Source organism: Rhamphochromis sp. 'chilingali' (genome assembly GCF_963969265.1).
Source record: "Rhamphochromis sp. 'chilingali' genome assembly, chromosome: 9".
Classification (NCBI taxonomy): domain Eukaryota; kingdom Metazoa; phylum Chordata; class Actinopteri; order Cichliformes; family Cichlidae; genus Rhamphochromis; species Rhamphochromis sp. 'chilingali'.
Genome location: NC_137936.1, coordinates 38,233,989 through 38,257,371, shown reverse-complemented (window position 1 = coordinate 38,257,371; position 23,383 = coordinate 38,233,989). Strand labels below are relative to the sequence as shown.

The 23,383-nt window shown below is 44.3% G+C and overlaps 2 protein-coding genes across 4 annotated transcripts; one reads left to right on the top strand and one right to left on the bottom strand.

Moving 5' to 3' along the window:
* Window positions 1–152: 152 nt before the first annotated feature.
* dynlrb1 (dynein, light chain, roadblock-type 1) lies at window positions 153–3,802 on the bottom strand. The gene is made up of 4 exons (XM_080890718.1): window positions 3,660–3,802; window positions 3,289–3,364; window positions 1,588–1,755; window positions 153–852 (listed from the first exon to the last, which is right to left on the bottom strand). Exons 1-4 carry the CDS (start codon window positions 3,660–3,662, stop codon window positions 809–811), a joined length of 291 nt encoding a protein of 96 aa, XP_080746844.1. The 5' UTR covers window positions 3,663–3,802; the 3' UTR covers window positions 153–808.
* Window positions 3,803–5,263: 1,461 nt separating this feature from the next.
* Window positions 5,264–23,086, top strand: LOC308403412 (protein SSUH2 homolog). 3 transcript variants are annotated; one of them, XM_080892796.1, is made up of 12 exons: window positions 5,264–5,377; window positions 17,480–17,575; window positions 17,666–17,750; window positions 17,874–18,003; window positions 19,988–20,048; window positions 20,637–20,761; window positions 20,841–20,903; window positions 21,182–21,261; window positions 21,958–22,050; window positions 22,136–22,241; window positions 22,415–22,522; window positions 22,622–23,086. In XM_080892796.1, the coding sequence occupies exons 1-12, from the start codon at window positions 5,353–5,355 to the stop codon at window positions 22,754–22,756; spliced, it is 1,107 nt and encodes a 368-aa protein (XP_080748922.1). In that variant the 5' UTR covers window positions 5,264–5,352; the 3' UTR covers window positions 22,757–23,086. The 3 variants fall into 3 exon arrangements, with proteins under 3 accessions (XP_080748922.1, XP_080748921.1, XP_080748923.1); XM_080892795.1 differs by lacking the exon at window positions 5,264–5,377 and having other exon boundaries at window positions 17,243–17,575; XM_080892797.1 differs by lacking the exons at window positions 5,264–5,377; window positions 21,958–22,050 and having other exon boundaries at window positions 17,243–17,575.
* The last annotated feature ends 297 nt before the right edge of the window (window positions 23,087–23,383 follow it).

Here is a 23,383-nt window from a genome sequence, read left to right as displayed (position 1 = left end):
ACTGGATGATATTTCAAGTAGTTTTATCTGCTTCCTCCTTTTTACCAAAACACTCAAATGAAGCACTCTTAGCTGATGATAGATGCACGAGTCTCTTATTGAACAAGAAAAAAAAACAACCCAAAAACCAGTAACGAGACAAAGACACAGGACAGTTTTCAATTGTTGTATTTCTTAATTGTTACAAATGAACAAACTTGACGCAAGAGCAGGGACGTGTTTGTAGTGTCGCTCTCTGCTCACAGGTGAAATACTGCTCCTTAACATTTTAACCATCAAAACAATAAATAACAATCTGCAGTTTTCCTTTAAGGTGAGCTAAATAAAACAAAGCACGTCCTTCGTTCTGCCTCGTATACTGGACCTGCAGACCAGCGTGCTCTGCTCCAGTCATGTGTCTGTGACTTCACTGGTTACTCATGTATTGGCGTGCACGTCTGGCTGCTTGCTACACATGAAATAAACGGTGACATGAGACGCGTGTGCACGTAAACACACACACACACACACACACACACACACACACACACACACACAGACACACACACACACACACACACACACACCGAGGAGCTGGAATGCTAAAACATGGAAAAAACACACAACCCAAAAATCCTCCTGCAGGCCGACTGACCGTCCTCGGGATCACACATCTACACCTTCACATCCTGACCTTACAACCTTACTTCCCATGAAAAAGCTTCTGCTAAACACAAATTTTGATTTAATGAAAAAAAAAAAGAAAAACTGGGCCGTTTAGATGAGAGTGATAAAGCGAGCGAACAGCCAGACGTCAGCTCCTTCATCTTCAATCTGATGGATTCTGGATGACGATGAGGAAAAAGTCTTTATCTGTTAAGAAAAAGGCAAAAAAATTAAACGACTTCAGGAACAAAAGCATCTTAAATGTTCACATCCAGCCTTTTTAGCCAGGAAATAATCTGAATAATGGGCATTTTAATATTTTAAAATGTAGAGTTTTAATAAAAACAGCTGATCTCGAGTTTTACTAAACTGCTGCAGCTGTAAAATAATCTTCACGGCCAGATGCCGACCTCTCTGGACTTGAGAAGTTTAGAAAAAAATCCTGCCCATTTCTGGTTCACATGGCAGGTGGCAAAACACAATTCTTATGGAAAGTTATGTAAACAGATAAAAGGCATCATTTGAATGCCCGACTTTCCCCCAGAGGAGGAAACTTGTTTCCCAAAAGCAGCGACTGCAGGGCTGAAAGATGAAACCGACACTGAAGAGCCACAAATTGCAGCTCACGTCCACCAGAGGCTCCAGCATTGAGTCATCCCGATACGAAAACCACTTCTATGGATAACTGTGGATTATAACAGCTGAACGGGGGCTGAATTTTTCTTATAACACTTCCATTTGGACACCAGTAAGACTCAAAATTAGGGCTGTGGCCTCTTTGACAGACAGGTAGATGGTGGCTGTCTGCTAGGCTTCAGCTCAGCTAATGGGAGCGTGTTTGAGCCTTTTGAAGCATTTATAAGTCAGGTTAACTGGAATAACAGCGTTTCATTTTTGGTGAATGGAATTCATTTAGCAGTAATTCCCAGCAGATGCTCTCACCTGGAGCGATCATGATCTCGTTCTTCTTGGAGCGCACGCGCATGAAGGTGAGGTCGTTCTGGGGGTCGATGTCTCGGATGGTGCTCCTGGCCTTCATCACCAGCTGGTGGATCAGCCCGGCGTACTGCACCGTGCTCGAGTTGTCCAGAGTCGACTTGATGGGGATTCCTGAAGGGAAAACATTTATGAGATGGACATTCACACGTGGACCCAGTAACCACATCACACCTTACTTTACTGGTTCTCTGCTGCTGAAACTGAAGCGTGACAGTAAAATAGATCTCAATTACTCAAAAAAAATTTTTTTTTTATTAAAAATGGGACGAAGAAGGAAAATACTTTTGTCTTCGGTAACATTTTGTCCTGTCAAGTTACAGGTAAACTATTTAAATTCATAATTTGATGGGATTCCAGCTTTATTATGTACCAAGGAAAATGTAAGTGTGGTAAATTAAAGGAACAGGGGTGAATAAAAACCAGCAGACAAAAACAAACACATCATCAATAATAACGTCATTTCACAGAGTGAAAAACGTGCATGTGAAAGTTCATGTATGAAACAAGCATTCCTGGTTTTTATGGGATTGTCACAGCTCGAAGGATTGTTTTCCACGAATGACAATTATGTTTTCCTTATAAACTAAATGTTGTTTAACTTGTTATTGATCAGGTAGTGAAACAATAATCAATATGTGGAAGGTTTATTTTTAGTATTCGTGAAGATGAGTGAATGCTGCTGCAGCACTAAGGATGCTTCTCGGGTTTATTTTGCACTCTATGTGATGATTACTGTAGTGTCTGCAGACGTTGTGATATTATTATCAACATACTTTAGGTTGTGCTGCTTTTAACATATGAAGGCAGTTTATTCAGGACAGAGCAGTGCACCATGTTTCAAGGTGCTGAGAACATTATTTAAATGTTTGAATTGAGTCTTTTACTCATCAGTGTGATAAAATCAGTCCCAGAAAGGTCTCTGCCAGTGGCCTCTGTCTCCATGCTGGGGGTCTCGGTCTGTGAGGGAGTTTCCTCCTCCTCACTTTGTTTCTTTCACTGTTCACTTCTGTTTTCTTGGGTTTGTATAAACTGATCATGAATCGGCTTCCCACACACGGCAGTGAGATTGCTCCTTTTTATCTCTACAGCCTACATGTGTTTGCTCAGCACAAACGGGTCATGTGACGGCACAACAACAAAACACAATGAGACAGAGAGGAGGAGGAAGAGGAGGAGCAGGAGGACCCTGTTTGTAAAGGGATGTCTACTTTCTGAGGAAACACTCTGAAACTAAGTATCACGATCTGATACTGACACTGGTACCGATATATCAATATTTGGATCGATCCAGGGTCAGTCGGCTGTTTCAGGTGTAACGGGAGGGGAGGAGCCAGAGATAACACGTGCAGGGAGCAGGTTAGGACAGGGTCACACGGTCTGTTACCATGGTAACCGATTAGGGAAGGGTCACAGTGTCTTATCATGGTAACCGACTATAAATTTAAGTTGGGTTTTATTTTTCCCGATAGAGACCTAAAGTTTGCCTCAGTTTTAACAAACCCGGAGTTTATTAAACCTGAGTTCTGGATCAGACCCCGGAGGACTTATAGTTGCTAAACACACGGTGGCAGTCACAATAAGAAATACGCAAAGAGCGGAAAGGTCTTTAAAAGAGGGGATGAAATGACATCATTGTCGTCTCACCCTCTGAATTGGCGACGATGATTCCCTGAACCCCTTTCTGGCCCTGAATCCTCTTCAGGGTTTCTTCTACTTCAGCCTGAGGGACGGAGACAACAGTGATCAGTCATTTCATGTGAGCTGATAAACGGATTTAAATCGTTTAACACCGCAACAAACACAGAATTAAAATAATCTCCCAGCGAGCGCGTTTAAAGGTAACACAAAGAGAGAAACGGTTAAAAATAAACCGACAACGCCCGACTAGCAAAAGCAAGCTAGCTTCAGTTAGCAATTTATTAAATTCCGTCCTGTAAAACTGATAAATTACAGTATGATGGCCAAATATGTGAACAGTTTCACCAGATACTTGTCAAACTGTCCTCTTATCCTACCATTTTCGTTTTTTTGTGGAGAAATTCGTGCCAAAAAACCCTCTCAAAGCTCTGCAAACTAGCAGGCAGCACTCCGGTTTTGTTGACGGCAAGCGAAGAAGAAGAACCTCCGGGGCAACTGCTACGTTTACTGTCCAAACCGAAGAGTCGGATTTCTCAACTATATTTTTCACGGGCTCTTTTATTCCATTTCGCCTCGATAAATTCCATTTTTAAGCCCTTGTTTTTCTTTGTCATATAAAAATAACATTAAAAAAGTGGGACGGTCTGCATCGATACCATAAAAAAATCACACTGTTTAGTCACTTCGGTTAAAAACATAGCATGTGATTTCAAAGTACCGGGGCATCCCAGGTTAGATAAAACCGTAAAGTCACGCGGTTCTGGTGACTCTGGTTAAGAAATACAGACAAGATAAAGCCTCTAATTCAAAATCATAATACAATAAAACAACAGAATAACTGTGATAATAAACTAACGAAACTAAACGCATTCGCAGTGCAGAAATGTCCCGTGTGAGAGACATGTTACTGATTTATTTCTAATTAATTAAATAATTGTTACCGTACTGTAGTTCAGTGCTAAAAAAACAAAAAACAAAAAAGGAGAAACATAGGTTATAGAATTGTACTGTACTCATATTTTTCTCACTTATTTTCATTAATTTAATCTCAGAGCGTCAGATTTAGTAAAGTTTAAACAGCAGATGATAATAAGCTGATAATAATAATAAGATAATAAACACATTAAATATTATATCATATATACTGCATATACAGTATTTTAGAGCGCTTTATAAACATGGGCTCAAAATGTATTAATTAATAAAGTAAAACTTGCACTTTAGTTTTTAATGTGGTAAAAACTACATATTCATATCCCTGTAAAATGTCGTGCAGTTCAACAAAAAAAGTATAATCTAGTAGGAAAACTCTGGAAAACTCTTTTATTCTATTTTATTTATTTATTTCTGAATGGTTTGCATATCATTGGTGGGCGCGGCCACCCTGTTTACAAAATGACAGCGTAAAGTGAGACCTGAGCAGCCAAGACTGGACCGGAAGCTCACAGAAGTAAAACCAACAGGAACGCGATGGACGAGAGTTTTAGTAGAAAATGAGAAAAGGAACTTTAAAAAGGCTTTTTGAGACCTTTGGAGCAAAGTCATCAAACACTTTAAGCATTTTCAACAGATTTGACTGGTGTTGTTATTCATGCCTTTATATAAAACAGCAGATCACTATTATTAAAAAACTAACTAGATAAATAAAGATAGATGTGGAAAACATTTTTATAACCAAAAACGATTTTGTGACGTATGCTCTCCATACAATAAAACCCACAAAGTTTAAAAGTGACACTGGAGCCAATAAAACGGAACTAAAACTAAACAGTTCAGACAATAAAAACTAAACTGAAACAATGAAATTTAACTGAAACTAAACCGACTTTAAAGAAAAGTCAAAACAGAATAAAAAACACTGAAATTATGAAAAGAAACACCTCTAATAAATCCGGCTGTAGTTCACACACTGAGCGCACACCTCACAGGAAACGTGACACACTGTATCCCACACAGAAGCTTTTCTCTTTGAAAACTGTAACCGGAAGTTGTGGTATATTGTTACCGTGACCGCGCGCGACTTGTTGTTAGGCGCTTCATTCACGTTTAACGACCGTGAGCAGCGGAGGAATGGACGAGAAAGAAGAAGATGTGGGTGAGCATGTTCAAAGGGAGCAGAGAGCTGCTTTTGTTCCAGCGCTCTGCTCCTCTTCAGCTCTTTGTGGTCTTTAAAGTTGTCAGGAGCGTCTGCAGGCTGAGAGCTCAAAACGCTCATGATTACCCGGACCTCTGCACACTACACACACTCACCAGTCTGCTCATTATCAGGGTTTGAAGATGTACTTGGACAACTCACGATAATCCAAATCTTACAGTATTATCGCGATAAAAGTAGAAAACAAATTACAAAACAAAACAATGCATCGTGTCTGATTCGTGTAAAAGTTTTACTGGGAGAGGAAAAAAGTAAACAGGAGCACTGGGAGTGTTGGGGAGGAGAGAGGTGGAAAAGCCAGAGGCTTCCTTTCTGCTGCAGCGTTGGTGTCCGTCTGTAGAGAGGTGCGCCCCTACTGTACTCCAAAATCCCAACCACATGGTGCTCGACATGGATGACACTGTGTGCTGATTGGCTGATAAGTGGGCAGAACAGGGAAGTGAGAGACAGTGGAGTTAACCAGCAACGGGAGAAGAAAGATCTCAGATAAAAAGAACACACAGCAGGATGGCTGACAGCGGCTTTCGTTTGAACAACCAGCTTCACTCCAGCTGACTGATGGTCCATCAGCAGCTCAAGCAGCACATATTTCTGACACTACCTCCATCAATGACGGATGCGGACAGTCCAATGCTGCCCAAGGACAGCCCATAACCTCCCATAAATGACTCGTATCTATTGGCTTGATAGATGATTGAGCTTGAAAGGATGTGCAGCAGGTGAGGGTGATAACAGACTGAGCGTGTTGAAGAAAATCAGGAGGGAAGATAGTAAATTTGGAAGTGTTAGTAAAACTCTGAATTAATAAGGAGGAAGTGAGGGCAGCTATGAAGAAAAAGAAGAGTGGAAGGGTGGTTGGTCCATACAACATACCTGCAGAGGTATGGAGATGTAGGAGAGAGGGCAGAAACAGAAAGTTTCTGTTATTCTAATTTAAAGTATTTAAGTGCTTTAAATTAGAATATGTTGTGACACGGTAATAGACTGTTCTGTGGACGGTTCTAAAACTAGATGAACTTCAGCCTCCAGTTGGAGAAGACAACTCCCTTTACAGGTGCTGATAACGCCAAGGGCACAAAACAGCGTGGTATGATCAGTTTGTAACTTCCTCCCTCTTCCTTGGAATACATAAAGCAGTGGGAGCACCACTTCTGTTTCAGAACGCTCATCACTGTGAACCTGTGATGTTTTGGTGTCTGGGATTACATCAGGATCTGAGCCCCTTCTTGTTCGCAGTGATGATGGACAGGCTGACAGATGGAGTCAGGCAAATTAAAGAATTAAATAAATAAAAATAAATATGGTCATATTTAAATTTTTAATTACTTCAGGTTGTTGTGTCAGATTACCACATGGACCTTTAGATTAGGTTTTGGATTAGATGTTGATGTTGCTGTGTGTCGCAGCTATAAAATGTTACTGGCGCATGTTGTTGTGCCATCAAACTATTTGCACGAGTATGACACTGTTATCATATGTATAGGGCCCGTGGTCATAACCATACATCCATGATAACACTGTTAAAAAAGACACAAAGTATCAAAAGTGAAAGTTCTAAAATACAAAAATAAATGTAGTAAATGCAGGAAATTAGGAAACTAAACTGCTTTTCATCAAAGGGTTTAAAATTAAAAATCATGTAAGGATGGTCATAAAAACAAAGAAAGATCTGTCATTATTATAACCATCGAAAAAGTGTTGTTTTTCTTGCTCCTACGTGACTACCAACGACTGCAGCAAAGGTCACGGGGACCTGCCTTCTCTCTAATGGCCAGCAGGGGGCGACTCTTTGGTTTGGACATTCCTGTCTGCCATATTGGATGTGATGCCATGAGCTTTGACATTGTCCTCACACATTGTTTACATATGAATTATCACCGTTTTTCATGCTAATGAATCTTTTTTTATTACTTTCCTACTGTTAAAAGTCCGCTTGTTCACTGTAGCTGTTTTATACTACGTTACCCATGATGCACCTCGGTATCTGTACTTCCGGTTGGGAACGTGTTCAGCGCAGCGCTGCACAGATGAGAGGTGTGTCGGAGGAGTAACGTATTAACGTGCATTCGGTGTGAGTTAATACTGCGTGCGTGCTTACCATATGACCACACACACACATACCCATATACACACTCACACCCCCGTTACCTGCATGTGAATACTGTAATGCCGACCTACCAACGCTGTACATCCTGTTGATGTCATCTGCCACCTCTTTGGTAAAGTTATTTGAACTACATCACTGTGGAGTACCATTCCTTCTGACCGAGGACGACTCAGTTGAAGCGTGATCGGCAATCAGTGCAAACATACATTACAAGTGGTCCTTCGAGCCGGATTCGCCTTGGCTGAGTTAATGAGATGGCAAACCCTCAGGATAGAGGTGCATCGAGTAGCCCCCGTCCAACGCGGGAGAAGAAACTTCCAGGACATCTGGTGGACTATGAGCACAACTTAACTGAGCCATCTAGCGCTCCAAGTAGTTCAAGCAGCTCCGACTATGAAGAGGATGAGAGATGGCAGAAGATGGAATCAGTTTGGAGCAGTGTCCTCCAACACATGACTCAACTGCAAGTGTCTATGGAGGAAACTCGTGGGACATTACTGAAGCGGGTGGAGCGTTTGGAGCAAGCTTCTAAACCTGACAGTCCTCTTCCCCCAGAAACAGGAGCGTTAGAACAACCCCAACATATTTCCTCCATAACAGAAGTTGCACCACTACAACCTAGCAATGAGGTGTTACATGACACCACAACACCGGCGAACATGCCGACGCCAGTGGAAACATCTGCTCCATCACCTCCCCGTAAAGCGAGCCTTCACATTCAGCCAGTGCTGCACCCTGCCACTTATGTAGCTGCATCGACGCCACTCAGGAGACCTGGGCGATGCACTGCTGAGCCCTTCTCATATCAGCGATCGGAACATCAGCTCCTGATAAACAGGCCAGGCCAGGTGCAGCTATTACATTCTGCATCCCCAGCTGATCAGCCACTACAACATGCTCATCTTTCAGTGCACCAGCTATCACAGGCTGTGGACCCAATGAGTCTGCAGCAGATGTCACATCCCGCTGCTCCTGTCTTCCAAGTCAGACATCCAGCTAATCCTGTGTACTTGCAGCAACCTTCACGTCCACCAGCGCCTGTGACCCAGCCATCACAGTGGACAGAAGCTCATCGCCCTGTGCCCACCATACTGCATCCTGAAGCTGTGCCTGATCCAGCTGGCAAGTACTATGTTCCTTATCCCTCAGGCAGTCACTATTCATCATCTTCCTCTGCTGAACACCATAATCCGCAGGTTGCCACAACTTACCCAGCAGGAACGCCTCTACCAAACCTGATGGAGATGATGGTGGCGTCTTCATATGGCATCCCAAAGCCTAAGCTGGTGATCTTCCGGTCGGGGAGAGAGAGTGACTTCGCCTTATTAAAGAAAGGGCTGGACAGCACCTTAGGGCCACATTCACATCTGGGAGAAGAGTACAAGTATCAGGTCCTACTAGATCATCTCGAGCATCCCAGCGCCCTACAGGTAGCCAAGCGCTACATTCACGACCGCACTCCCTACACTAGTGCAATGAGGGCGCTAGAGCAGAGGTATGGACAGCCAAGGCAGTTAGTCCAAAGTGAGCTTAGCACCATATTAAACGGCCCCCCTATTAGAGCCGGAGACTCTCAAGCTATTGAGGACCTCTCCCTGTCGGTGTCCAGCCTGGTCGGGCTTCTCAGTACCATGGATGAAGTAGCAGCCAGCGAGCTTCATTGTGGTTCACATGTGGACAGACTGCTTACCAAGCTCCCTCCGCCATACAGGGACAACTTCATCGAGTACTGTATCACCCGGGGGATCATCCGCAGTGGCAGCAGCCGAACATACAATATGTACGACTTCTCAGAATGGCTCGAACGGAAATCCCAAGTCCTTCAGCTATCCAGACAAGCCTCTCAAATGCCCCCGGACAAGCCACGTCCAGAGAAGAACCTACTCAAAGCCTCAGCAGGGCTCAAGCCACACAACAGATCTGCCTCCATCTACTACGGCCCAAATCTAGCCCAAGCCAAGCTAAACCAGGAGGGAGAATCTACAGCTCCAGATCTGACAATCCAACCTAAGAAGAAACAGAAGTTCAAACCTTATTGTCCATACTGCGAAGGGACAGAGCATTATCTGAATGGCTGTGATGGATTCAAAAGACTAGACCTCAAAGCTATGGCTACCTGGATTACCGAGAAGGCCAAATGCTGGCGCTGTGGCCGTAAACATTCTCCAGAGCAGTGTACTCTGAAGAAGCCGTGCAGCACCTGTGGTGACCAGCATTTGTCGGTGCTCCATGACCTGGTTGAGGCCAAGAAGCGGGACCCTAACATACTAACTGTGAGTACTAGTATGGTCTACCTAGACTATTCAAGTCACTCAGGTCGTGTTATGCTTAAGGTAGTACCAATCCAACTACATCATGGGAGCAAATCACTGGATACATTTGCTGTGCTCGATGACGGCTCAGAGAAGACTGTTGTGCTTCCAGCGGCAGTTACATCTCTAGGTTTGGAACAGGAGGAAGCAACACTCTCACTGAGAACTATCCGTCGAGATGTAATCCAGATGAAGGGAGGCTTTGTCTCATTTCAGGTGTCACCAAGGGCTAAGCCCAAAGTGAGGTACAAAGTAACACATGCCTTCACAGCCCAACAACTGAGCCTAGCTACTCAGTCATGTCCAGCTGAACAGCTAAAGAAGAAGTATCTTCACTTACAGAAAGTCCAGATTGAGGGATTTAACCAGATCCAACCTTTGGTGCTGATTGGCTCAGATAACGCTCATCTCATCACCCCTGTCCGCCCCGTCCTTCGGGGGTTTTGAAGGTGAACCCTCCCTTGCACTGACTGGTCTCTTAGTGGATGCGAGTGATTTTTTATCAGTGTACTTCACAGTGACCGACGTCAACCTCCAGCAACCACTTTCAGTCGGATGGGGAGTACGTGTTTTTTCTTGTTAGATGGTTGCAGATGGTCTCTATTGCTGCTTATTGACCTGCAGTTATCAAGACGTCCTACCTACCCAGGAGTCTGGCAACAAGGCATAGGTTGCACAGCCAGTATAGTAACTGAATGCTTTTGGCATTTAACTGGAGAAAACGTCCAAGTTTTTGAAGCTTGTTTTGCGTCTCTAGTTTGGCTAACATTCTGCCACTTCAATGTGACAACATGTAAAATATGACCAGGCAAAAGGTTTTGGTCACAGCCTTGGTCAGGCATCATTAAACGAGCTGTAATAATGGAGCCTTTCAATCTGTGTGTGGGAGGTGTCGGATGGTGTGAGGAGGCCACGCTGAGCGGTGCCGTGTCACGAGACGCGCAGTGATTACGTCTCGGTGTTTATCTCACTCTGAGTGAGTTCATCTGTCTGCCAAAACCAGTTTCACTTTATCAGATTTACGAACCTAAACAAATTTTAATGAACCAAGCCGAACTGGTGAGCACGCGCAGTGTGGTATTCACATAGCTGAAGATAAACACGAGCTTCAGATCATTTAAATGATCATTAAAACACCAAATAAAGCATGTAGTAACTTTACTTTTGGTTCTGTGTGTGTTTCTGCACCAAAGACAGATTGACTGTTTGTTAAACGTCGCCCTGAGACCAGCTGTGTGTCTTTGACGGACGATGTCACACTGGGAGCGTTTGGAAGTGGAGCGTAAAGCATTTATCGCCTCTGAAGAGTTCATTACCAGAGCTCATTATTTAGGCCTGCAACATTGTAACAGTTTAAACCGTATACGACAGACAGTAGGGAAAATCAGAGGAGCTTAATGAATGATTTATTTAAATGCTGCTAATGAATTCTGTTTTAAGGGTCTAACTGAGGAACCATCGCAGCTCCAGTCAACAGTAAATTTGTCTATTAAATTAAATGATCTGGAGTTAAAGCAGACTTTTAGAAACTGAGCTTCAGAGAAAGAAAAGGAGACGAAGGGGCTTTGGATGCATTGTCCAGCTAAAGCCTCAGTAATAAGTTGGCTTTGTTTTCACATTCCTTCTCCCCCTCTCTGACTCTATTTTTATTTTTCTCTCTCCTGCCTCCATCACCCTCCCTCCATCCTCCCTCCCTGAGAGCGTTCTCACACACCGAGACCATCTCAGCCCAGATCTTTTCGTGGCGGGAAACACCTTCTCGCTGATATTTTTATCCCTCAGCCAGAGGTATTGTGTACCGCTCGCCACGAGCTCGCTGCCTCTGTATTTTTATCTGGAAGCAAACCCGGCTCGTGAAAAACACTCAGAGCTGTTGGGTTGCTGACAAAGTGTTTGTGTCGGGCGACATCGTGACGCACATGTTAAATGGCTGCACGGTGCCGTGGAAGTGGTTTAATCGCATCTATTGTGTAAAAATATGCTATTTGTGCTTCTCATGGGGGTTATTATTGGTTATTATACTACCAAATACCAGCGTGGACATAAAAACTAACTTTAGCTGTGAACAGTAAATCTGAAAAACAGATGTTTAATTGGCTCCGTGTTTATAGATTTGTCTGTGTTTATGTCTCTGCTGATTTATTGTTGTCCTATAAAAATGTAATTCTCTGTAGATCAACTTTAATTGATGAGATTTTTGAATTTTTGAATTTTTGAATTAATTTTCCCCGTGGGAAAATTACTCTCTCTGCATATGACCCATTCACTCAGTGAAGCAGTGGGCAGCCACTAAGGCGCAGCGGGGAGCAGTGTGTAGGGATTCAAACCCCCGACCTCCTGATCATGGGGTGACCGCTCTACCTGCTGAGCTATCCCTGCCCCCATCAATAGAAAACTGAGAATTCACATTCATAGTTTACTGATCTGCATTATTTAATGAACTTTGCATGTGTCATGAAGTTGTGTCATGTACAACATGAGTCCTTAATCAGTCGACTAAAAGGTTTGATAGACTTTAAAACATTTAGACAGGAAAAGGAAGAGCTCTGTGATCGTGTGGTTCACCTGTAAGAGTGAAACCATCACTTTGAGCTGAGATGTGCTGCTGTGACGCTTCCACATCTCTGTGCTCGTCTGTGGCTCCATATCTTGCACACAGCATGTGTGACTGTACAGTCAACAGCTGTGGCCATAATTAAGAATATAAAGTGGGCCAAATTTAGCCCGAGAGCCTTAATTTTGCGGCGTCATTTAGCTGAGCGTGCAGTTCACATATCCTAATGTGCATGAATCTGTTTAATAGTCACAGCTGTCAGGTCAGTAATAAGGGCACAAATGTATTTCTGATGAGAATAAATCAGAGTTTTCTGTGCTGAGTTCAAATGAGACGGTTTATTCAGAGAGACCTGTTTTTGAATCAGAGTTGATTCTACCTGAGGCTTTATGCACTGTTTAGGTTACTGATACTGAGGAACTGTGTAGAGTGAAGACAAACACTGAAGGGAATCACTAGATGTCCCGAGTCGGTGTGTTGACAGAAATTAAAGTGATCCGTTCAAAGCCAGGAAAAGATTAGCAAACCAGGCTGTGTTCAGATGGTGTTCATAGTGAAGCTGCTAGTTTGTCCTAACTTGCTTAAACTGTAGGAGGGAGACTTATTCCCATCAGCCCCTTTGTTTCTGTTAGATAATGCTGATGTGCACAGCTGTGTGTTGAAATGGCACAGCTGCGTCTCAGTCGTTTCAGTCGTTTCATGGGCCGAAGCAGCTAAACTCTGTTATTCAGATGTTTTTGGTACAATTCGATTTCTATAGTGAGAAAAACCACGACTACACATGAGACAGATGCAGGCAGCAGTCTGAACACAAGGTTCAGACAGGAAGAGAGCCAGAGAGTAATAATAACTAATGATTACATACAGAGTGAAAAAAGGAGTGAAGAAGAAACACCCAGTGCATCATGGGAATCCAGCCTACGTCTATTGCAGCATAACTACCCATATGGAAAAGAAATTGTAAAAACTTACATGATTTACTCATGAAAGTGGCCACTTTCTCATTACTTTCATACATAGTTTTAGTAAGTATCCAAAACATACAAGTTTCATTATATAATTTTTCAAGGGATCTTATATCTGTTTTCACTCTTGTATGCTTTTCATACAAGTTTCATACAAGACAGATACAAACTTTATAAGATTTATAAATATATCTTTTCCATATGGGTAAGGGAGGATTCAGGGTCACCTGGTCCAGCCCTAACTATATGCTTTAGCAAAAAGGAAAGTTTGAAGCCTGATCTTGAAAGTAGAGATAGTGTCTGTCTCCTGAATCCAAACTGGAAGCTGGTTCCACAGAAGAGGGGCCTGAAAACTGAAGGCTCTGCCTCCCATTCTACTTTTAAATACTCTAGGAACAACAAGTAGGCCTGCAGAGCGAGAGCCAAGTGCTCTAATAGGGTGATATGGTACTACAAGGTCATTAAGATAAGATGGGGCCTGATTATTCAATTATTCAATTTCACACCTGTGTCCAGTTTCCCCATTATCCCAGTCTGTTAAACGTTTCCAGATTCACTGGATTTAAACTGAAGCCCTCCAACACAAAGCCTTTGCAGGCTCACTGACCTGCTCTGTGAAGCTGCAGCATCACTGCAGAGTCACAGATTTTGTAGCTGTTTATACATTTTCTTCTGTTTTTGGTAGCACTTCATAATACAGAGCTCAGCTTGTAAGTTCTGTACGTTTCCTCAGGGAAAAGGACCACGAGGAGTTGCTGTGTTATCGACTATTCTAACTTCACAATATGTTTTGGGGAAGGAAGGAATATTCCCAATAACTAGTTTTCCACGTTGTGCTTCCTCGTTGCCTTTGTCCTCCTTCCTGTCAGCTGAAATTTGAGTTTTAATGTATTAGCAGGACCGTTTCGTCACGTTCTCCCACCGATGGCTCTACGAACAGATGAACAGAATAAACTTTCTGGGATCATTTGTGGGTGTGAGCAATACAAAAATCTGAATTATGACATATATTTTCTATTTCAATTAAAATCTATTTTAAAAGCAGCAGCAGACTGTAATAAATGATGTAAGTGACACTGCTTTAAACAGACAGCTCAGGAGGTGTGCGCCTCCATCCTCGTGTCTTTGAAACAGTTCAGACACTGATTGATCTTTAATCTGATTTGGTGGAGCCGGTCAGTCCAGCCTGTATCATTGAGATGTCTGCTGGAGTTCTGTGGAGGATTTTACCATCACATTTGTTGGGAGCTGGTCTAAGCTCCCACAATTATGAAACCCCATCTTATAAACTTCCGTGAAGGATTTTTAAGCCTTTCTTTATCCTGAACTTTCACAAAGAGAACTTTCTGAATAGTATTTCCTGTCTCACTGGTACCTGAAGCCAATCTCCCCCAACACTGCATCGCTCTAATGTTTTAATTGTTTGTGATAGACTGGCCTCTAACAGGAATGTGACTGCAAAGACAGAAGTGCACCAGTGTGCACACTCGTGCTGTAAAACCATAGAAGTGCATCCATCTGATGTACTGGCAGTGGAATAATGAGTTGGTGTGTAAATATTTATAGTGATATTTAATAATGCTCGTGTGAGCTGTTTCCTGAGGCTGGACCAGTTTCCTGACAGCCTCTGCTAAAGAATGCATCCTCCTTTCCTGCCACGCGGACAGAAACACTGGCCACTCCCTCGCAGCATGTTGCTTATTTTTACTCGAGCGCTCCACAGTCCAGAGCTTTAATCCAAAAACAGGCTTAGATCATTAACAGGTGATCAGTCAGTGAAGCAAACTCTAAAGGCTTAAATAGAAGTGTACCGAAACAATCCCTGACGATCTACGTACACTTGAGGAACTCACTGACTGCTTGGAAACAGGTGTGACTAGAACAACACAGGTGAGACTAATCAGGTTAGAGCACAATTATCAAGAACCTGAAGACACCAAAGCAGAGAAGTAAACTGGCACCAGAATTTATGTCTGGCATAAAACCTCCCAACTCAAACATCACCACCACGGGACTTTCAGGAGACAGGCAGTAACTCTGGGAGAGCTGGGCGGGGTTGTAGAAGGCCTTCAACCCATCAGCAGGATGAACACTGCAAGAGCTATAAAACGACCTGCAGCAGGCTGCTGGGGTGAATCAGTAACAGCCTTCATGAGGGCCTCATGTCCTCTAGCAGGCCCTGTGCTCGCTGCCCACCACTGTGGAGCCCAATGGCCTTTGCCATAGAATACCAGAATTAGCAGGTCTGCCACTGTGCTTCTCAGAGATGAGAGCAGCTTCACCCAGAGCACAGGTGACAGACGTGAAATGCTTTAGAGAAGCCGTGGAGAATGTTATGCTGCCTGTAACATCGCTCAGCACGAGCGGTTTGGTGGTTAGCATATCCATGGAGGGACGTCTACAGGCCAGGCCTCGTACAGGCCACTGTACGAGGCCACACTGCTGCACTGGGTCCTGGCTTCCTGCTTGTGACCAACAATGCTGCAGGCAGCTCCTGGTGAATAAACACTTGATACCATCAGTCCCATGCTAGAGAACAGTAGAACACAGTAGAAACAGAACTCTTCTGGCACTTGTGGTGTGCAAGGACACCATCCATCGTCTCATTAAGAGCATGCTCTGACGTTGTGGGGCATGCGACATATCATGTGGTATCAAAATGGCAACAGAGGAGTCGCCCCCTGCTGGCCATTAGAAAAAATGCAGGGGCGGGGGCACCCAGACCCGGTTTGTAGAGTACGCTTGGGGAGTGTGATCGTGTGTACAACGTCTCTTTATGTCTGTCTCCACGTTGGTTGAGTGTGGAGTAAGTGCATATGAGAGCATGAGGGTGGGAATGGATGTTTGTGTCTGTGTGTTCCTGTATGTCTGTGTCTATATGTCAGGTTGGGTGTCAGACGCCACCTCTCTGGGGACACCTCAGGCCCTCCAAGGTTTGGAGGCCTATCTCCCCCTACCACCACTTCCCCTGCCAGTGGCGGACCCCCTCAGACATCGGTGCGTTGGTGGTTCTTTGTGTCCGGGGATGGGCGTCCAGGTACACACCGGCTCACTCCTTGGCGGCCGCTTATCGGGGCCTGGAGCCTGGGGCTCGCTCGGGCCACTTCGGAGGTGGGGTGCCCCCGGCCTCTCGGCCTGGGGCTCGGTCACTCAGGCACAGCTGGCTGCCGGCGGAGCTCACGGGCGCGTCACTGCAACCCCCCCCTGGCTTCTGCTCCGCGGCTGCTGAGTGAGCCCTCATCTGGGACTCTCCTCAGCTCTTTCCGGGACAGTGGCGCGGCTGCCCCTCTGTTGGTCCTCCTTGGTCTCTTGTGTTCTGGGGGCCTCTGGATGTCTGGAGTTTTGATCTCCTCCATACCTGCTTCACGCCCTGGAGGACGGGGCTGTGGCCCCCCCACACCCTCTAGCAGATCATTACATGAAGGAACCTTTTAAAAAAAAACAAGCGCGTCCATGCTCACAGGTGTACACACGGGTGATCACACCCACAAACTACACCCTTTTTGGCTCCTACCTCAAAGCACACTGTGTTCTGTTGATCTTATGTGCTGCACAATAATGTTTAATATTTAATATTTACTGTCATATTCCCATATATCATTGTGATGTTGTTTATTCTATTACTCTTGTTCTCTTCTGCTTGTTTTCTTTTTTCTTTCTCAGCAGGTGATCCAGGTGATTGATATATGCATTTTTTTTTCTCTGCCCGTTCTGTTGGTTTTTGTCTTTTGCCCTTCTCCCCCGTCCCTCTTCTCAGCTGTTTCTCTTTCCCTCTTTCTTTCTCCCCTTCTTTCCTCCAGTCAAGTCTGTCCCGTATTCATTAAGTGAAAATAAAATAAACAATAAAAGGTGAATCAAATGGACCATTATGGCAAGGCTGGGATGGTCAATTTGGTAAAGTAAATCCGTTGGGCATCTTTCTTCGCCTTTAGACAATAATTCTGATGGCAAAAGAGCCAAACGGGACAGGCCAAAAAAATAAATAAATAAATAAAAGAAAAAAAAAATGCAGGTTTATGACACTTTTCAGACCTGATTTTTCCATGATTTCTACTCAAACTGTGACTTTACCACAGAAACAATCTTTTCTTCCCATCTTTTCAGGTACATTCGATCCAAACATACCAGAGGAGGGACCATCAGCGCCACCTCCTGGCTGGCTGGATGATATTCATGGGTATCAGGGCCTCAAAGGAGGAGGTGAGCCTTCTGTTCTACTCTGAGGTTTCTGTACACCAACACCACCTTCATTGCCTTTGTTTTTGTGTTTCTGTTCATGCGTTTGTCCAGATGACGATAACCCGCTGTACCCACCGCCCCCTGCCTACAATCCCCAACCTGAACAAAACAGAAGCACATCAGTGCCCGACGTCAGGTAACTCCTGCAGGTCATCTTTTTATTAAAGGCTTTGCAGATGATTCTTTGCTTTATCTCAGCCAAAATAGTCGCTCGACAAACAAATGAAGGCCCGGTGGGATGAAAGATATTTTTCTCCAGGGTCCCTTCGGTGTCAGAGGATGTAGCCAGAGATGCTCTGCTCAAATTTGTGGAATCCAAATGGAATTACAGCTCCAAACCTGCCAGGAACCTCACCTTCAAAGATCTGCAGCCCATCACAGTGTACAGGGTAGGTCTCATACCTGTGGCTTTATGTTTCCCAAAACTAACTCACACCAACATGACATCTGCAAGAAAACTGCTAATGATTTTAACTTCACTCATTAAAACAGTTTAACAACAACGATGCCTTTAAGAATGAATCATTGACCATAGAGAAATGAAAATGGTACATCTGATAACAAGGGGGAATAACAAAGTCTGGCTTTGATTTGTGTTGGGATGTGGAGCTTTAGAAATAAGACTCAATTAAATTGAACAACAGAGCAAAAACAGAGTTCAGATGTGACTGATGGCGTGTGTTAACCTCCTGGAATTAGCAGTTTAAGTGCCTCCTCCCACACGTGTTTCAGTAATTAGATATCAGTATAAGGGTGGAGGAGTGTAGAAATCTAATAAGTGTAAATAATACAAGAGCGTCTGCCAGTAATGCAATAAAAATGATCATAAAATAACATAATAAACATTTAATATACTTAAGACATGGTGGTGAAGATGGCTCTCAACTTTTCTGTAAAAGAGCTACTTGACAATTTTAGACCTCAGGTGTAACATCCACCCACCCATCCATGCATCCATCCATGCATCCATGCATCCATCCATCCATCCATCCACCCACCCACCCACCCATCCATCCATCCATCCATCCATCCATGCATGCATCCATGGTTGCTGGGGGCGACTGGAGGTTATCTCAGCTGTCATAGTGGGAGAGTATCCTAATGCAGTGGTCCCCACGGACCGATTTAATGTCAGACACGGACCGGCCTTTAAGGTTTTGCAGATAAATACAACAAAATAAAATGATAGGACCGAGACAAAAACTGTGGCATTTTGTAAATATAACAATAAACATGAGTTCACTGTGTAATTGTGTAACTTTATTAGCAGCGTCCTCCTGAAATGCACCAACAACACTGAGAGTAACGTCTGCCTCTCTGCCCCTTAATGCTCTCTGGTTGCTATGGTAACGTGTAAACATTTCTTTCAAAATAAGACACACAACTACAACACGGGGAAAGACCCAGGGAAACCGAGTTAACGTTATCTCTCACAGCTCGGTACCGGCCTGTGGCCCGGTGGTTGGGGATGGCTGTCCTAATGCATTTCTGTTTAATCTCCTGAGACCTGAACTCTTTCATGGCACTTTTAATTTCGCTTTGTTCTTTGGGCTGATTGGAACCTGATGAATGTAAAAGCAAAGAATTACGTGATTTATTTTTTTTACCTGATTTTTGTTTCTGAGAAAAATGGGATCCACATATGAGGACATTCGCTTTAAATTTCAATAGAACAGTGACAGTACAACATCCTCGTAAGTGCACATCAGGCCCTTGTAGAGCAAAACTGAATATTTTGGTCTAAACAACCCAAAATGTGATGTCCACATATGTGGACGCCAGGTCCTAGGAAGTTAAAGAGGAGCTATTCTGCTCAGTTCCAGGTTCATGTTTTTATTATTTGCTCAGCTTAGAGCAGCTTTGCATGAACCCTGAGGTCCTCTTCTGTGTGAAACAAGCTGCTTTAGCTCCTCCCTGTTTAAGACAACTCCTCCTGATTGGCTGGCTGCCATAAACAGAAGGTTTAAACAGCAGGTGGTTGGAGCTGTACACCTAAGATAACATGACCATATTAGGATGACATCATACAGAGCCAGGGGTAGAAAAAACTCCTGGCTCTGAGCTTTTGGCTCACAGAGAGTGCCTGCACAGAAACCAGCCTCATTATCAGAAACTTTGATCATTGAACGTCCGCCTCTGAAACAGGAAATAAAGAACAACACCAAAGCTCCATGTTAAATGAGTCAGTGCTGTTCAACTTTAATGGAGTTTGATGTAAGGAAGCAAAGCTTGTCCAGGATCCACGGCAGCTTTAACAGCTCACAGCAAACATGATTTTAAAGCTTTTTAAGTTTCTCTTTAAAACCCAGTTTACTTGGTTTTGAATCCAAAGTGCTGCCAGTGTTTCCAGTCTGCCTCCTTTTCTTTCTGCAGTATCGACTGGAGACCTACACCGAGACCAGAGCCAGCGCCTGGCAGTTTGAGCCCTACAACGGTAAAAACAATTCCTCACATGATGTGTTTCCTGCATGAACAACAGGATTAGATCCACGTCTGTCACGATACAAAGGCAAGAGACCAGCGAAATGCAGAAACCCTGCGACTGCTGGCTGTATAACTAACTGCTGGAGTCCAGTAGGTGGTGGTAATGCAGCAGCTGACTACTCACCTAATCCAAGTTTCTTTATAGTTCCTGTTCTTCCTGTTTAAAGGCAGTTCCTCTTACATGCAGGGATTTTTTTAAGGTGGTGGAGTAATTTCCCGATCCTGATTCCTGTGCTGGAAGCAGACAGAGTTCCTCTAACAGTTCTTAGTTCCTGGGAAAAGTTCTCGAGGTGGGAAAGCAGCAGAAACCTGAAAACTTTCAGTTTGTTATCATTTCATCTTGTTGTTTCACCTCCTGTTGTATCTGTCAGAAGTATTGATTCGGGGGGAAAACACATCAGAAAAGCTCAAACTTGATGATTAAAATCTAAAGTGGAGAAATGTGGTGACACAGGATCAATCGGCTGAGGGTGAGGAGCGGTCGGTCACACGAGGCGGGATAACTCTTCATCAGTTATGTTGTCCTGGTGTGAAACAGGTCAGACGGTGGACGGTCCTCAGTACGGTATGAGCCCCGCGCCGTGGGACATCCCGGTGTCGCTGCCTCAGAGATACACCGACAAGGTGGAGAAGATCCGAGTGCCGCACTCGTCGTTCGTGAAGGTGCGGCTCTGCGCCTCTTAGTCTTTTTTCAGCTTCCTGAGCTGCTGTTTTATCACAGTAACACAAATTTGTGTTCCAGGTGTGTCACAAGTGCAAAGGCTGCGGGAGAACTCGCTGCACCGCCTGCTTCGGCCGAGGCCAGGTCCGGCTTTTAAAGCGTTTCATATTTTATTAAATTAACAGAACAAGTAGAAATGGGAGAACGTTCACGATTCGCTTCCAGCTTTAACTGCGAATTATGACACATGAAAAATATCTGCTGGTTGTTGATTTTTATCTCACTTATTTTCTGTTTGTTCATCTCTGCTTAAGATAAAACAGAAACTCTGAATGTTCAGACACATCCATCATAGTTTAAAATGATCAAACATAGTTTGCAGTGAATATGAATCTTTTTAATCTGTTCTTCTCGTTCTGCAGAAGCGCTGCACGTTCTGCCACGGCCGCGGTCGTATCAGGAACAAGCACTGCACTTCCTGTCATGGCAGAGGTCGAAAGAGGTGAGAGCCCAGTCTGCTGCTTTTCTGCCTCTTTCTCACTAAAATGTGCAGATGATCAGGGACAGCTAACAAAAGCACTTTGTGCTGCGACACACGTCTCTGCTTATCGGAGGCACGATTTCGTGTCAACCTGTAAAAGTCTGAGCTGCTTTCCCTGGACTGAGGGGAGACGTGATGATGATGAAGAGCAGGCAGGAAGTGAGTGTTGATACAGAAAGATGTCCAGCAGGAACTGAGGACTCCAGTGGAGGGATAACTGTAACATACATGGGAGGTGTGGCAGTCAGGAGGCCGTTGGAGGCCACGCCTCCCCGAGGGTGTACTGTGCCTTTGACACAAACTGAGAGAGAGAGGGGAAGGGATGGTGAGGGTCATGTTTGTTGCTACGATGCAGCATCCGTGGATGAGCCTGCAGGATACAGGACCAAAGAAAGTCCACCATCTCGAGGCGTCTGAAGGAGAACCTCCTGGTGCTTGATCATGCAACAAGCCTGTTCACAGATTTTTGGCCAAACCCAAACAGTCTGACCTCCCTGTGATTTCATCGTCCTCCCTAAATGAAGTTGACATGATGAATCGGGAGCAGGGAGAGCACACAGATGGAGCTGCACGGAGCCTGCAGGCAGCCGTTGCAGCTCTGCTCTCTTTGTTTTTCACGCTGTCTCTGACTCTGCTGTCGGTCTCTCGCTCCTGAAGGTGTTTGAGCTGCCACAGCCACGGCTACAAGACCTGCTCCGTTTGTCTCGGCAGCCAAAACCTGCTGCATTTCATCCAGCTCACAGTGACGTGGTATCAAAATCACTCAAAATGTTCCCACGGCCCTCCGTATGACATCACTGCTTCAGCCGTTTGTGTTTATTTTTTAAATGTGTAGGAAGAACAACGTCAGTGAGTTCATTCCCGACCGCCAGCCCGACTTTCCTGACAGGAAGTTCGAGAAGGTGTCGGGAGACGCTTTCTTCGTCGATGAGAGTTTGCTGGTAACACATTTATTTTTCTTTCTTTCATTTGTGTGTTGGATCCACACCGGCTGCTTCCTCTGTCCTGCTGTGGGAGAGAGTGCAACCACACACCTGGATGTTTGGTCAGCGTGTGGATGAATATGAACTATATGAATGCATTTATAATAATACAGACTTCCTGCTGCTGCCAGGTGTATCCTATCCAGGGTTTCCCGGATCAGGAGATCTGTGAGGTTTCAACAAAACTGATTAACGAACACCTCGAGCGCTTCACCGCCACCAGCCGCATCCTGCAGCAGGTACAGATACGCGCACGCGGCCCTCTCGGCCGATCTCAGACACCTTCTTTGAGGTTTGTTGCTCTGTGTCGACTCTGAGCGTCCGATCTCCCTCCTCAGCGTCAGAGCATCGAGCTGGTGCCCCTCACTCATGCCTATTACACCTACAGCGGGAAAGACTACAGCTTCTTCGTCTACGGGCGGGAGAACAAAGTGTTTACCTCCAAATATCCCTCTGCATGTTCCATCCTGTAGGCAGCACGGTATCGATATTTAATCCCACGACCCATATAACCATTTTTGTTTTGTATGTTTACTTAAGAATCTCTGTTTATGATCAAAGCTCAGCTTATTTTTGACAGGATTCACCTCCAAATCACAGGGAGCCAAACTTTTAAGATAAGTGGCCCCAAAGCCGTCGCAGGTGTCGGTTCAGTTAAACATGTTGATGGATTTTCACTAGAAAAGTTTCCATATATCCGCAGATAAACTTTGTTATGCATGTTAGTTATTTTAACCATGAATCAGTATGAATTATACCTCTTTCTCTAATCTGCTATAATCCACCCACTGTGTGTGTGTGTGTGTGTGTGTGTGTGTGTGTGTGTGTGTGTGTGTGTGTGCCCTAACATCTACTTCCTGTTTACCAACCTGGTTATTTCCTGTTGCTGCTGGTGCTTTCTTTGTGGCATTCAGTGCTAAATGCTTTTGTTCAGTACATCATCAGGTCAGATCACAACCTGGAGTTTAGTTGTTTATACAGCGGGGAAAATAAGTATTTGACACATCAGCATTTTTATCAGTAAGGGGATTTCCAAGTGGACTATTGACACAACATTTCCACCAGATGTTGCCATCAAGCCAAATATTGAAGTCATACAA